This window comes from Suncus etruscus, chromosome 6 (genome assembly GCF_024139225.1).
Source record: "Suncus etruscus isolate mSunEtr1 chromosome 6, mSunEtr1.pri.cur, whole genome shotgun sequence".
NCBI lineage: Eukaryota > Metazoa > Chordata > Mammalia > Eulipotyphla > Soricidae > Suncus > Suncus etruscus.
The window spans coordinates 56,348,200-56,364,268 of NC_064853.1; the positions used below are offsets into that span (position 1 = coordinate 56,348,200).

Consider the following 16,069-nt stretch of genomic DNA (forward strand, 5'->3'; position numbering starts at 1 on the left):
ATGATATTATTTTGACTAAGGTAATGATTAGTATACTGTATAGGTAGGAAAGTATATGCTCCCCTTGGTGTTATATTTTTTAATCTTACTGAGAATTGTGATTGTAAGAAAAACTTAAATTCTCTGATTTAACAACTAAATGATGTGTTATTGAACAATTCTCTGAGAAGATTTTTCATTTTAATGTTCAACATCACAATTAAAAAACAAGCAATCATTTATTTCCTGGATACAAAAGCAAAGAGAAATAAAACACAGCTGCTGTTATCTCTATAGGCACTAGCTCTTCTTAGTACCAAATGAGATAATCTTGCAGTATAATTTTATAAGTAGGTAACAAAATCAACTACATTATCTGTGTAAACACTGGATGACTTGTCTTTTTGCTGGTTAAGATAGGTTGCCACTCACAGCTGCTCATCTACTATAATAGATTATTTTAAATGAAAGAAAACATTGGTTAGTAAATTAAGATTTGATAATGTAGGCACATAGATGTCCTTACAGTTTGATATTCAGGAATGAAAGCAGCAATACAGTTGTTAATGAAATAAAGCAACCATATACACTAGTAAAGACCTTGTTGGGCAAATTAGTTCCTTTGTTTTCCACTGTTAAATAATAGATTCAAAAAAGCACAGACAACTTGCAAACTTTATGATACCATGAAATTCGACATAATTTTATAAACTAGTTTGAGGGCTGGAGAAATAGTACAGTGGGCATAGGTCCTACCATTTAGTCACATTAAGAGCCACACTAAGAGTGATCCTGGTAGAGCCAGGTATAAGTCTTGAGCACAGCCAAGTGTGTAGTAAAACCAAAATTAAATAAAGTAGTTTGAATTCTAAAGTTCTAGGATTGCTTCTGGAGGCCAGGAATCAAACATGGTTCAGTTGGTAAGAGGCAAGCACCTTACCTGCTGTACTCGCACCCCAGTTCCTGAATTCTAAATAAACATTAGGAAAATAATTAGGGTTTAGGTAACTTTGTGGCAGAACACTGCCTTTGCTTATGTGAAGCCCTGGGTTTTGACACTGGCAAAAATAGTTGAGAAAATTTTGGGGATATGTTGTTTTTCATATTTGTAATGACCGTCAAACTAGTATGAACCTTTCCAAGATATGGTTATTACAGGAGAGGACACTGTTTTGTTATGGAACTTAAACTTTATAGACATTCTATTACATGGATAAAAACAATTCAATAATTTTCGATTATTACTAGCTTCTGTACTAACCAAGTTCATGAGATTTTTGAGCCAGAAAAAAATCAACTTTATAAAGACAACACTGACACTAGTTACATGATCTTGAACAAGTTCCTGCAACTTGCCAAATAATAAATAACAGGTAGTATGGTTATGAGTTTTGAATAATATAACTGTAAAATTGTTTTGATATATGGTAAAAACTTGAGGGTAAATGGTAAGTTTTATTTTTATTTCTTGTCTCCTATTTATCAGAAGTGAATATTCCTTATCTCTTTATATCTGAAATAAGATCGTTGCTCTAGTCTGATTCAGTGACTCTCCATTATTCCTTCAGTTATCTTACTGTGTGTTCTCTGATGTCTGTACTCCTTGGCATTATCTTAAATTTTTTATATCAGCACTTTGTCCGAAAGAGTCATTTGGAATAACTCTTCCTTTGCTACATTAAGAAAGTTGGCAAAGTCAACAACAAATTTGCCTAATCAATAGGAATGCCTACAGGCCTTACAAATTAATAAGTAGCAATAAAATGATGTAATTTCTTACTTGGTTTTCATTGTCTCATTTCCTCTAAGTTTTCCATTACCTTTTTTTTTTTTAAGTAAAGCCAAGCCTGAATCATTTTTGGCATCTAGTAGTTGTTGGATAAAGAGAGAAAGAAAGAAATGTTTTAATTGTGTCCAGGAACAATGAGTTCTCCATGAAGCTTGAATATATCTTGATTAAATTTTATAGGTTAGGCAACATTATGCTACCTGTTTCTCTTTTATATAAAAAGCCATTTGGATTAATATCCTGGGAAAGGAGAAATTTTAAATCAATCAGGTTTAAGAAAGGTGCAAATGGGTGTTTTCATAGCAACCCTATGAATGCCCAGCTTCCTTAACAGAGAAGAAAATCAAGTCCTGCACCAATATCCCCATGCCAAGAGTTCAAATATCTCCTTTCTGTGATGCTAAACTGCAAGAGGAATTCATTTTCTTTTCTTTACATTTGAGCCAACATTTAAAGGGCCTTGCTATTACGCTTGTGTTTTATGAAAACTTCAGTCTATTTCAAAAGCACTTAATACCTACAAAACATATAAAGTAAGGTCTTTCAGTAGAATTGAAGCATAAGGTCCATTCTCTTCTGTATTATTTATGTAGCTGAATTAACTTGGATAAACTCCCCAAAGTATTGGCCAATGTAACTAATCTCACCTTTTCTCAGATTTCTAGTTTATGAAAGTAGTATATCAAACCCATCTTTAAAAACTTTTATAGATTCATTATTGATGATATAATGTGACTATATCTATAAAGAATTCCCCAAGCCAGATAAAGACTATTTAATCAAAGAAAAGAAAAGAAAAAAAAGAAAAAAAAAAGACTATTTAATCAGTACATATTGACTACTATAATTAAATCAGTGCCTTCCTATACTCCCCCCCCCCTTTTTTTTTGGTTTTGGATCACACCTGAAGTACTGAGGGAATACTCCTGGCTCTGTGCTCAGGAATCATTCTTAGTAGTACTCAGAGAACCATATGGAATGCCAGGAATCGAGCCCTGAGAGACTGCATGCAAGGCAAATGCCCTACCCATTGTGCTATCGTTCTAGCCCCTACTTTCACTTATTAATATGAAAGGAAGGTTTTTCTTCTCCCAGTCTTAACAGTACAGGTTTTAGAGACTTGTCAAAGTACAATCAATCATCCTCAACTTTGTCTGAAACTCTCTTCTCCAAAATCCTCAGTTTCGTCATGGCACATATATAAAAGCACCTGGTGAATGGTGAAAGCTCTGTCTTTGTCATTTGTGGTTATGTTAAAGTGAGCATATGGGGGCCGGGCGGTGGCGCTCGAGGTAAGGTGCCTGCCTTACCTGCGCTAGCCTAGGAGACGGACCGCGGTTCGATCCCCCGGCGTCCCATATGGTCCCCCAAGCCAGGAGCGACTTCTGAGCGCATAGCCAGGAGTAACCCCTGAGCGTCACCGGGTGTGGCCCAAAAACCAAAAAAAAAAAAAAAAAAAAAAAAAAAAAAAAAATAAAGTGAGCATATGTGAAAGAATAGCAAATATGAAGACTGCCTATTTAGGGCCTGACTATAACAGAGAGATAATGTCAAGCACTACAGATTTTTTTTTTTTTATCCAACTCTGATGTCAAAGCTCAAGGCTTAAAGTTCAGTATTTTAAGTGAAAAATAAAATCTATCTGAACTCTTCTTCCCTGGGTACTGATGTGCAACGACTTGTGATATTAGATGTCAGAATGAAATAGAACCAGTTTTGTTTAAAAAGGAGAGAAGTATAACTCTCACACTCTGGTGTCTTTCAAAGCAGACACACTGATCAGTTACCTTTCAAGAACCATTTATCATGGTCCAAACATCGTATCTTAAGAAAATAGACTGTGCTTGTCGTCTACAGAGGAAATGTAGAAAGGTTATGGTATCAACAGTCTTTCAAATCTGCTAACTACAAGTATTATAAATGCTCTTACTTTTAAATTAGAAAGCATTGTGACTTGTGCCTTTATGTATTAATAAGTATGTTATTAATATATAAGTGATATATATTGATATAATATTATATAATTTTAAATAAGTAAACCTGTACTTGTTCATTAATTTACCTTTGTTTTATGGCCCAGACCCTACTGTGCCTCGGGTTGAATCCTGGGGATCACTAATGGCAGGGCTCAAAGGATCATATCAGGTGCCTTGGATCAAATCCCAGTCAGCCACATGCAAGGCAAATGCACTATCACTTCAATACCCCTGAATTTATTAGTTAAAAATCAATTTCTTTCTTGCCATAACCACTCTCAAACATGTTCCCCTTTATTCCCTCTTTACTGATCCAAGATCATACAATTTGATGAAAGAAATTGTTGGCATTAATTTAATGTATAATTAATTTAATTTAATGCCTTTTTTGTTTGTTTGTGATCAATTACCACACTCCAAAAGAAAAAGAACAGCTTAAGTGAACTGGGTTTTACACAGGACTAGCTGACTTGCTTCTCCATAGGTAATGTAAACCTAGATTTAATTCATGGAAAGGATTTTACTGATAAATTAATATATTTGTCTCTTTTCTTCTCCCTAGCCCCTTTGCTTGTCACTCAGTCTGAAGCTAACATGTCACTGAAAAATGAATCACGAGTAAACACTTCTGCGTTACAAAAAATCGCTGCTGACATGAGTAATTTGATAGAAAATCTGGACACAAGAGAGCTTCACTTTGAAGGGCAGGAGGTGGAATATGACTTTTCTTCGGATGATCCCAAGAAACCGGAAGGTAAGGCTTGATAAACTGAGTGAGAAGAGAATTGATCAGGGTTGCTGGGCAGAGCACATATTTTCTCCAACCTGCAAATGATCAATCCTTGCAAATGTCCTCACATGACTTGAGCTCAATTCCTTTGCTGCGTTTTCTTGTTTTCACAGTGTTATCTAAAGAGATGCCTAGAAAAAGTGAGCAAAGATAATGTTATGCCTTCTTGCAGTAACTTTATTTGCTTGTTTGTTTTTAGAGTACATCCCTTTCTCTGCTATTTATGAGACACAAGGATTTAAAGAGCCAAACATACAGACCTATCTCTCTGGCTGTCCAATAAAAGCCCGGGTTCTGGAAGTGGAGCGCTTCACATCGGCTACCAGGGTCAGCATTCACAGACTCCCATTGGGTTTGTCTATGTATATATATGAACAAACACATTGATAAACATTTTCTCTATTCTCTCCTTAGCTAGGAAGATGCTTTTAGCTTATTTGGAATATTTGGGTTTGGATGTTTGTTTGGATGTTTGAGGTTTGGATGTTTGTTTTTTCATTTTCTATATCCGTGTTGCTGCTTAAGTTTTTGCTTCCTGTTTTCTCATACTCCTCTTTCCTCATTTGGGAAAAATGCACACACACTCTCCCTCCCTTTTTATCTCTCCATATTTAAGTCTATGCTTGCTTTCATAATTTAACATATTGTAAAGTGCCTCTTCTAGTTCTTTCTTTTCCAGTTTTCATTTTGGTTTGGATATTTTTTTTGAAACAGTTATTCTACCCAAATGCCAGACATAGTCCAAGAAAATGTTTAATTTTTAAATAGATATTTGGCAAGAAAAAGAATGATTATACCTTGATTTAAAAAAACAAACAAATCAGGGCCAGAGAGATAGCACAGCGGTAAGGCATTTGCCTTGCATGTAGAAGGACGGTGGTTCAAATCCCGACATCCCATATGGTCCACTGAGCCTGCTGGGGGCGATTTCTGAGTTTGGAGCCAGGAGTAGCCCCTCAGCACTGCCGGATGTGACCCAAAAACAAACAAACAAACAAAAATCTAGGATATGGGATGTGTCATTGCTGAAAGAATTATGAGGACTGTTCTGCTTTCTGATTTATTCCTGGCACCTCACTATTGGGCTCCACTCATATCAAGCACAGCTACGGCTGTTGGGATAGTGAGAATAGGAGAAACTGAGTGTAGCTATGCTGGCACTCAGGTATGAAGGGCATGCTGGTGAAATGCCACCTTTTCAAAGTTCTTGATCTTAAGCCACAGCCTCAAGCGAGGTGTAGATAACTTCTGCCTGGATGGCCTTTGCCTTCCTGTCTCCTTGATTTCTGGAGGGTGGGGTGGTATCTTGGACTTGATGGCTCCTTGGCCTGCAGTTTTATCTTGATCGCTTCTGGTACCCAACCTTTCCCATTGATTTTTTCCTGTGAGTTGGAGCCAATGTCCTCGACTTGCTTCTGAGTACAACCCTTTTATTAATGTCACTATGATAGAATTCGCTTCCTTATCTTGACTACCCACTTTTCACTGAGAAGCAATAGTATGTGGGGTTAAATACAGAGGCTACAAAACGGAGCTGCCTGGTTAATCCCACTTGGTACCTCGTGATCTGCTCCTCTCTTAACCTAATGGTTAAGTTAATGCCCAGTTTAACTTACAGATTCATTTGCAAATATTTTTCCTTCCTGTATGTATGTTGAATTGGGGTGAAAACATGCTTGGTTTGCATTTCAGTAGCAGTGTTCATTGCTATGTGTGATTGGAACTCACTGTGGTGCTAGGAAATTTTAGATGGCGTAACTGCCAGGATGGTGGCCTTGGGGGATTGATCTTGAAAAGCAAGTACTCAAGCTATTGAAGCATCACCTGGCTTCTTGGCATAATGATTTAATAATGATAATGCCTAGTGTTATATCTTTGTAACAGTGGAGAATGTACTACACAGTTATGCACTCTATAATATCAGGCATAATTAGAAGGAATCTCATACAATTATTCATGATAATTAATATTTAGGCCAGCCAACCAGTTTTTTCTTTGTATTTTCTATTATTTGAGTAAATTCAATATTAGAAAGATAACCCTGATACCACATAAATAAAACGAATTTTTCTCATTTCTGAGTACATCTGTGTGCCAATTTAAAACTATGCATGTCTATTCTTATCCTTAGAAGATCCCATTGGGATAGAGTGTCCTCTCCCACTGGGTATGTCACCTGTCCCTCCAACTATCTCTCAACCAGTTCCCCTCCTGTTTTCTGCCTCAGATACTTCCTTGAATATATATGCCTTCTGATAAACACCCAGTCAGAAGATTAAGGTCTCCTAGGGCTGACTGTGCCCTTTAACCAAAGGCAACCTTCTTTTCCTTATTCAGTACTTGCTGATGGCTCTTTCCTCCTTATTCTAGCACTTGCATTGACTGCTCAGGACTAGGGGCATTTACAAATTGCAGGTCACTGTCCTTTCTGGTTTCCTCTGTCACACCTTCCCTGAATAATCCTTTAGTAAAGTCCCTCCAGTTATTCCTGTTGCAAAGAATTTTTGTAATTCTGCTGGGATCTTGTCTGAAATACATAACAAAAGACATAACTTTTCAAAAAAGTGTGACTGGTCATTTCCATTTACCACGTGCCTCACAGTTGCTGAAAAAGTTCCAGAGTTATGTGTGAGGGATAAAACTTGGCATTTGCAATGTTTTGTAAGTGATCTATTTTCACAGAGAAATAAACTCCTAGGAAATGTGGCAACTTCTTAAATTATATCATTTTTCTCATTTAGACTCATCTTAATTTAAGACTCTCACTTGAATGCAAAGTAGCTAACTATTATAAATTTTTTTGCATCCTTCTCTGAAGTATGAAACCGGATAACGCTTGAATGTTGCAAGGTGGAAGGTAGCATACAAGATTGAACCCAACAGTAGGGTTCTTTCAACTTTAGCGTGTAGTAACTGTAATGGATGCAGACTAGAGACAAAATATTAAATTAAATATTAGGCTTAAATATTTGTCAGTTACCTAGTTGGATTTATGGGCTCGAGTTTCATTGATTTTCATAATCTTGTCTTATGTACTATAGCTACATAGAGTGGTCATGCTTTAGACGCTCCCAAAAGATGTCAAATAACAGCAATGCCTGGTATTTGTCACTCACTTTAGAATTGCTGACATCAGATCTGGATATACTAGGACAATATTGACTCTCCCTTCCTCCAGCTTCCAGCTCCGAGAGTGCTTACATCTTGCAGGGGCCACTGTCCTCAAAGTGGTCCAGAGTCCCCACTGCATCTTATTTTTCATTTCTTTCACAGAAATTATGGGAAATTTCTTTCCAGACATCCTTTGTTTATAAATGTTTCTACATATCTTGACACTTTCTACTGTGTCAAAACCCCCAATCTTCCACATTTTTTGTTTGGTTTGGGCTACACTCAGTAGTGTTCAGGGCCTACTCCTAGTTCTGTGCTTAGGGGTCACCCCATTCCTGGTAGTGTTGGCAGCATTAAGGCAAGTGCCCCACCCACTGTACTATCTCTTTAGCCACATGTTTTTTTTAATTAATTTTTTATTTTAAATTATGAGAACAAAGATGCAAAGAAAGAGGACAAGGTAAAGTTACAGTGGAAGGACAATCACCCATAAACAGAATTCTCAGTAGTCCCATTGCTGATCTCTTAACTTTGAACTTTCAGCCAAAGAACATTAAGAAAAATAAAACAGAACTCATGTACAATTACTTTGTCCCTCAAGCCCCCAGATTTTAGTACATAATATTTCTTAGCAGCACACAAAGCAATCTAAAGACATAAAACTTATGTAACTCCTTAAACATTGAAGGCAAAGTACTTTTTTACATTTCCATGCACATGCATATTAGTTTAAGTTAACCTCAAAAGTTTAAGTGGGTTGTTTTTCTTAAGGATTAGAGTCCAAAAAGCACAATAAAAACAGTGTTAGAGTGGCAATTATTGTTTGAATAGGCCCACCAAAATATGAGGGACATGGAAAGGAAAAGCCTTGGCCTAAATAGAAGGAGACCCTACCCCTGAAGTTTCCTGGCATAAGACCAACTATAGGCTCCAGGCAAACTAGTTTGTCCAATCCAGGTCATTGTCTATAGTGCCAATACACTTTTATTTTTCACACAGTCTCTGTTGTTGATATCATGTTTCTGTATTAAAGATCCTGGAATCTGCATATCCTATATTGCAGTCAGGATGGTGCAGAGCATCCTCTCGTTTCACCTCACAATTAAAGGGCAATGCAGAGAACACTGTCCTGTAAGCAGGTCGTTGTTGTTGCCAAGTCTTCTTAGTGCTAAGGGAAGTCTCTTTTGAGCAGGTTGATGTCAGAGCCATGGTAGGGTCTTCCGTGGTAGAGCATTGCTTCCAGGTATTGTTATAAAAAACCTTGGATGTTTCGTAGATAGCTTCCTTGGTTCAAGGGTGAATGGAGGATGCCCATTCTTCTGAGGCCTGTGCCAGGTTATTATATTAATGTTCAGGGTCCCATTGCACTACGAATTTTGTGTGTTCCAATATCTATTAGATAAGAACTTATTTGTATGTATAGTATCTTCCCATTTTAATGTGCCTATGCAAACAAGGAACAATGCCACGTGGCATTATTGGCGCATATGGGGGCCATAAGAACAAGTCCAACAATCCCCATGACATGGTTCAATCATAAGCCTTAAACTGAGGGACTCTTCCACCAAAATTCCTTGTTGAACAGCTCACAAAAAGAAGACAAGATAAAAAGTGGGTAGAATCGTAACGGTAAAAGAATATTTAGAAAGAGTTATAGCTGTTAAAGAAAATACACATAAAATATTCAAAAGACATATGTGTCCATTTTATGTCTTTTGAAACAGTTGGGGGTTGTTAAATCCAATGCACGACTTTGGTCTGTGATTAGAACTGTGTAGTAAAAAGGGTAAATGTGGGGTACTGATGGTTGGGGGTGAGAGAGTTAAGGAGTAATAATGAGCTTTGTAGGGGTGTTCGAAAGGGCAGAATCTGTTGGGGCAAGAGGTCGGTCTTGGTGCCTAACAAATTAAAGAACTGAGGGTAAGAGGGTTAATTAAGGGGAAGATAATGAATCCAGATTGGGAGATGAGGGAGTAGAAGGGGCTCTGGTGTGGAGGAGGGGAAATAAATCAGAGGGGCTATAATAGATGTATGTATAGATGAATTGTTTATGGATTAGGCTTGGCAGTCAGAGAGGACCACTGTATAGGAAGTCAAGTCTACATATACACTGATTTTAGGGACCTAAAATTTGAATATTATCCTCCAAATCTAGGGAATTTCATTTTTTTCCCTAGAAACAGTCGAGAATTACGAATACTTTTGGGAGTTGTTAAAAAGTTTTGAAAATGAATACTAGGAAGAAAAGAACTCCTGATTGGGGTCCAGTATGCATAGGAGAGGAATTTGTTTTGCAAAGAATGGATAAAATGGCGCTCCAGCAATCTGTTCCCTTCAGCTTCTTCTCCCCCTTTCAAGTGTATAATTCCTATATATACTTTCATTAAAAAACATCCTTTATAGATAATTTAGAGCCATCTTTTTTTTATCTACCTTACCTGGTTTTGTGTGCGCTTTGTGTGTGTGTGTGTGTGTGTGTGTGTGTGTGTGTGTATTTGGAACAGTGGTATTTGTGGGAATTTGCCTTTAATATTATATAATAATATTTATATAATAAATATTTTAAGAGACTGTTTTTGTGTAATCAGTTATTTTCAACAAATGTTGCTTAGGTATTTACACAAAATATGTTGTTCAAATTGAGGAATATTTTGAGTTACCTATCAGTTAATTTTGCTATATCTATTGAGAAATCTTTGAATTTTTGTTGTTTATAACATGCCAGCTATTTTTATTTGTCGTTGTAGGTAGCAAGTATTAATCTTTACACTATTGAGTTAACACATGGAGAATTTAAATGGCAAGTCAAGAGGAAATACAAGCACTTTCAAGAATTTCACAGAGAATTACTCAAGTACAAAGCCTTCATTCGAATCCCTCTTCCAAGCAAAAGGTAGCATTAACAATTTATTATAGGGGCAAGAGTTATAGCACAGTGATAAGGCATTTGCCTTGTATAAAACTGATCCAGGAAAGATCTGTGTTTAATTCTCAGAGTCCCATATGGTCCCCTGAGCCAAGAGCGATTTCTGAGCACATAGCCAGGAGTAGCCCCTGAGTGTCACCGGGTATGGCCCCAAAATCAAAAACCAGAAAAAAAAATTATTATAGAGCTATGCAATATATGTAAGTTGTGCAGAATGAGTATTTTATTAATATCATTGGTTTGCTAGTTCATTGTAGGTAGATATTAAAGATGTTCTTTAAAAATAAGATATTTAATTAAAGATATTATAAAAATCATGGTTGAGATAGTTAATAAATGTTGCATTTCTATGTTGGGTGTGTATTTTAGACATACATTCAGAAGACAAAATGTCAAACGGGAGGAGCCTCGAGATATGCCCAGTTTTCCAAGCTCATCTGAAAACACAAATAGAGAAGAGCAGTTCTTCGGTAAGAGGGTAAGTCTTCTCATGCTTTTGTGGCTTAGAACATAAATCTTACAAGATTTTAAAAATATGGAGCCTATGGATGAGTAAGGTGTCCTGGCTATAACCGCTCTCTAAACTCAAACTGTGTTGGCTGCTCAACTATGGCTTTTCAATCAAAGCTTTTCCAAACTTCTTTGACCCGTGATTGTGCAGAATACCTCTGGAAGTGGATGTGGGCTTTGTTAGGTGTGGAGAAGCTTTTCTCCCCACAGAACCTCCTAGAGTTACTGTTGAGTTCCTGTTGGACACACCATCAAGGGTTTTGAGTTATAGTTCTTTAAAGTTATTTTTCATATGTTGGGCCTGGAGAGATAACACAGTGGCGTTTGCCTTGCAAGCAGCCGATCCAGGACCAAAGGTGGTTGGTTCGAATCCCGGTGTCCCATATGGTCCCCCGTGCCTGCCAGGAGCTATTTCTGAGCAGACCGCCAGGAGTAATCCCTGAGCAACGCCGGGTGTGACCCAAAAAAACAAAAAAAATTATTTTCCATATGTTGACTTAATATTTGTATTAGCCTCTCCCAAACATATAGAATGCCTTCCCAACTCTCAGTTGTGCTGGACAGAGCACAGATAGTGCAAGTAGACTTTAGAAACTAGGGAGGAGGGTAGCTTCTATGAGCGCCACATCTCCAAGAATCTGGTGCAGAAAGAGCAAGCTTGGGTAGTTTTTAAAACAAGGAAATGAACAAATGAATATCTGTTGTAATTGGAAACTTATTTTTTTCTGGAAGGAAATATTAATTCTCCATTTAGTTATTATCTTGGTTAGTCATTTTTATAGGGATCATGAATAAAGTGTTTTCTAAAATATACTTGGGATTATAAAATATATAAAATAAAAAATAAAATAGTTACATTTTACAGGTTTGAATTATTGTGTACAACTGCATGAGTTCAATTGAAAAATGATGATTCCGTGACTTTAGCACTTGGTACTTTACCATTGAGTCATTCATGTAATTAATACCTTCTCCCACATCAAAAATATTTTAAATCAGCTTACAATTTGCAAAAAAAAAATTTTCTCTATTGAAGGTCTTAAATACTTAAATATATCTTCCAGTGAATTTAGTGAAAATAATTTTGAATAGATTAATTAATGACTTAAAACCATGTACTATGGGTAGGACTTGTTTGTAGCTATAAAAGCTTTAAAGAATACATACTTTTTAAAAATAATCACACTTCAGGTCTTGTCAGAAGTTCATTAAGTGTCTAATGTGGAGAAAGTTAAAAAGCAACAGAAAGGGATTTAAATAATGTTATTTAAAACTTTGGTAATAATGCTTAATACTATTCAGCATTATGCATGATTAAATAATGTACAGAGGTCACTAGGTAATAATAATCACTTCATTGTCTCTATCCAATGAGATTTTCTGTAAAATGGTAACATTATTTTTTTTCTAAAATATTTATATTACACAATACAAAAATCCCTTCTTCACACCTATATTCATTCAGCACTATTTACAATAGCCAGACTCTGGAAACAACCAAGATGCCCTTCAACAGATGAATGGCTAAAGAAACTATGGTACATATACACATGCAATATTATGCAGCCGTCAGAAGAGATAAAGTCATGACATTTTCCTATACATGGCTGTACCTGGAATCTATTATGCTGCGTGGAATAAGTTAGAGGGAGAGAGATAGACGCAGAATAGTTTCACTCATCTATGGGTTTTAAGAAAAATAAAAGACATTCTTGCAATAGTTTTCAGAGACAAAAGAGAGGAAGGTTGGAAGTGTCAGCTCACTACATAAAGCTCACCACAGAGTGATGAGTGCAGTTAGATAAATAACTACTCTGAGAACTATCATAACAATGTGAATGAATGAGGGAAGTAGAAAGCCTTCTAGAGTACAGGCAGGGGTGGGGAGGAGGGAGATTTGGGACATTGGTAATCGAAATGTTGCACTGGTGAAAGGTGTTCTTTACATGACTGAAACCCAACCACAATCATGTTTGTAAGCAAGGTGTTTAATTAAAGATATTAATAAAAATATTTGTATTACAGAAACAACTGGAAGATTACTTGACAAAATTGCTTAAAATGCCCATGTATAAAAACTATCACGCAACAGTAAGTACTACTCAAAATTTATAATTGAAGTAATTTAAAACAGTAAATCGATGGCTGAATTTTGGGTTATTTTACTTGTATTAGCAAGTACTGGTATATATTTCTACTTTATTTCTTGGGTTAAAAATAAGTGAACTATTTTGTTTCTATCTTAACATAAACCATGTTGTTGTGAGGGTTGAACACATGTATGTTTGTGTATATATGTACAAACTACCAAGCTGCTTTGACAGCAAGGATCCAGTTTATAGACCTAACATGTAATTTAATATGTCTGTAACAGTACATTTAAATGAATGCTATTTATTGCAGGCTATATAGCCTAGAAATCAACCTCCTTTTTCCTCAGGCTTCAACAATAATGTCGTAAATAATTTGTAACCCTGAAGAAAAATTGTTGAGTAGTAAGTGATGAAAACATTTGAGCAGAATTGAATACTCAGAGATTATAGTAAACTCACTGAGATTTGTATCTGATTGGCTTGGGATGCCTATGAAAGACCTATCTTTTAATGTGAAAGTGAGAAGCATGGGAAAAGCTTGGGAAAGACAAAGTTCTTATGAAATCAGAGGAAAGAGAAGAGGAGGTGGTGGGGCTTAGAAGCAGCTGGCAAAATGGAGGGAATGTGCTTCCACTTACAGGCCCTTAATGTGGATTGTCTTTCATGAGGGAGTCTTAATTATCCAGAAGTGCAGCAGTGAAGATTGTACTGGATTGTTATATTTTTGCCTGTATCTGTAGAAAATATTGTTACATCATCGGATCATTTATGTTTGTGTGAGCACACACAGCAATTAAGAGTAGGTGCATTTAGCTTTAGTGCTTGTCTATGGACACTAAAATTATATAAATATATAAGTAGAAAATGGGATCTCTCATATTTAGAAGAAAAAGCCAGAGTACCTTGACTCTAGGGACTCTGCTTTCTTTTACTGTGGGAGGCTGGAGCATGTAACAAGCTGTTCCTCTTCACACATAGGGCCCAGGTCAATTCTCACTGCCTACCTTCCGCAGTAGTTTGCCCTGTGGAGGTCATTGAACTTGAGGGAAATGCTATGACTTTCTTATCCTGGAAAAGTTTTTCAGGGAAAACATTAATTTGGACCCAACCAGGAATCTCAAGAAAAAGGTCTTCTTGTCTGTTCTCCAGGAATACATTTGAAAGAATGTAAAAATTTAAGATATTTCTGTGATTATTACTAAAAATGCTACTTGTCATTGTATTCTCCAAAATCAGACAGCTATATTCTTCTCTTTAATAGGAACTTGTTTTTAATATGTACTTGTACCAATATGTAATAATCACATTTCTTCTGCTTTTCTGTCTGCCTCAGTCTTTACTTTTACTGTTTCTTTTGGCTTTAGTACAGTGCTTTCTGAGTTCAGTGCATATTTGTGTACATATTGCTATATTCTAGTTCTCAGTTAAAGAAAGAATGAAGGATTTTTATAAGAATGATTTTTTAAAAATGTTCATTTTAATATCCTTCCAGTCATAATATTTTTTAAGATGAACTATATTACATATAGAAATTCCAGAGTGTCTTCTAAATATTTCCTTTGCAAGGCTAACCCTGGTTTACAACAGATTAGAGGTTACTCCATTTTTTTAATGATATTGAATTTCTGCCAATAGCAAAAATTCTCCAAAATGATTTATGTATAGGGCACAACTTTATTCATCTTAATTCTCTAATATTATATTACTTTCATGTTAAATAAACTTTTTAAAAGAGATTTGCAGATCATGATCCCTAGTTGTGAAAATAGACATCTGCTTTCTATTATAATTGTGAAAAAATATTAAAGCTACCTAAAATTACACTTTAAGATTATTTTTATGTGATCACATGGTTTATATTTTTATGTTTTAAAACAAAGTTATTGAAAGCTGATTTGGCCAAAAAAAAGCCAATAATTCAGAGGTAGTGCATTTGCCTTGCATGTGGCTGACTCAGGACAGAACTGGTTTCAATCCCCAGCATCTCATATGGTCCCGAAAGCCAAGAGTGATTTCTGATTGCATAGCCAGGAGTGACACCTAGGCGTCAACAGGGTGTGGTCCAAAAAAACAAAAACAAAAAAATAAAGTAAAATATTTTAGACTTTTAACAATACAGTGGGTAGAGTGTTTACCTTGCATGGAGATGACTCAGATTCTATCCCAGTATCTCAAATAGTCCCATAAGTGCAGAGCCAGGAGTAACCCCAGAGCATCACTTCCCAAAAACTCACACCAAAAATTATTTTTAAAAATGTGCCTATTTTAATAGTAGCATAAAATTTCAGACAGGGCTTTTTTTTTTTTTCTGTTCTGTATTGTGTTCATACTGAACCCACTAGCTGCTAGGAATTCTAATTAGTAATAGAAAAGTACTTTTCTTCAGAGATATGACAGCTGGAATCTTTAGGAAAAGTGACTATACTTTTTTTGATGGAAGATTCAAGTCTTAAAATGAAGCAAAATGTTTAATTTTTAGGGAAATGGCCTGGTTAATTTTAAAGACATTGTTTGACTCCAGTGACTGAGAACCCTTAGCCCCAAGGTGGTGATTTCCAGCTAATCACCATGCTGGAGGAGAAACAGAAGGGCAAACATCCCCCAGATCGATAATGCTGAATTTTCCTCTTCCTTGTTTTGTAAGATGAATAACTGCAGCTTGAGGGAAAGAGGCTAAAGATTAATCAGTACGCACAGTGTTGCCATGCCAACAGAGAAAAGCCCTGCTGATTCAATACGCTGCATCTACAAATGAAGAACTTCTTGTTTTCCTTCATATTGAGTCTGACTTGGAAGGGTCCCTGGGCCTGGGTCCATCCTGTCAGTTCCTTCCCTAGATTTGACAGAGGAAAACTCTGATTACCTGAAAGGCAGCCTTTCTTGGAACACCCTGAG

General features: G+C 36.3%; 1 protein-coding gene across 1 annotated transcript in view; it reads left to right on the forward strand.

Moving 5' to 3' along the window:
- The window catches only part of PLD1 (phospholipase D1), a 212,008-nt gene that overhangs the window by 39,508 nt on the left and 156,431 nt on the right, over positions 1-16,069 (forward strand). The window contains exons 2-6 of the mRNA XM_049775678.1: positions 4,307-4,498; positions 4,734-4,861; positions 10,393-10,538; positions 10,941-11,049; positions 13,107-13,172. Of these exons, the coding sequence (XP_049631635.1) occupies positions 4,339-4,498; positions 4,734-4,861; positions 10,393-10,538; positions 10,941-11,049; positions 13,107-13,172 (609 nt within the window). The 5' untranslated portion in view covers positions 4,307-4,338. The remainder of the gene's footprint in view (positions 1-4,306; positions 4,499-4,733; positions 4,862-10,392; positions 10,539-10,940; positions 11,050-13,106; positions 13,173-16,069) is intronic.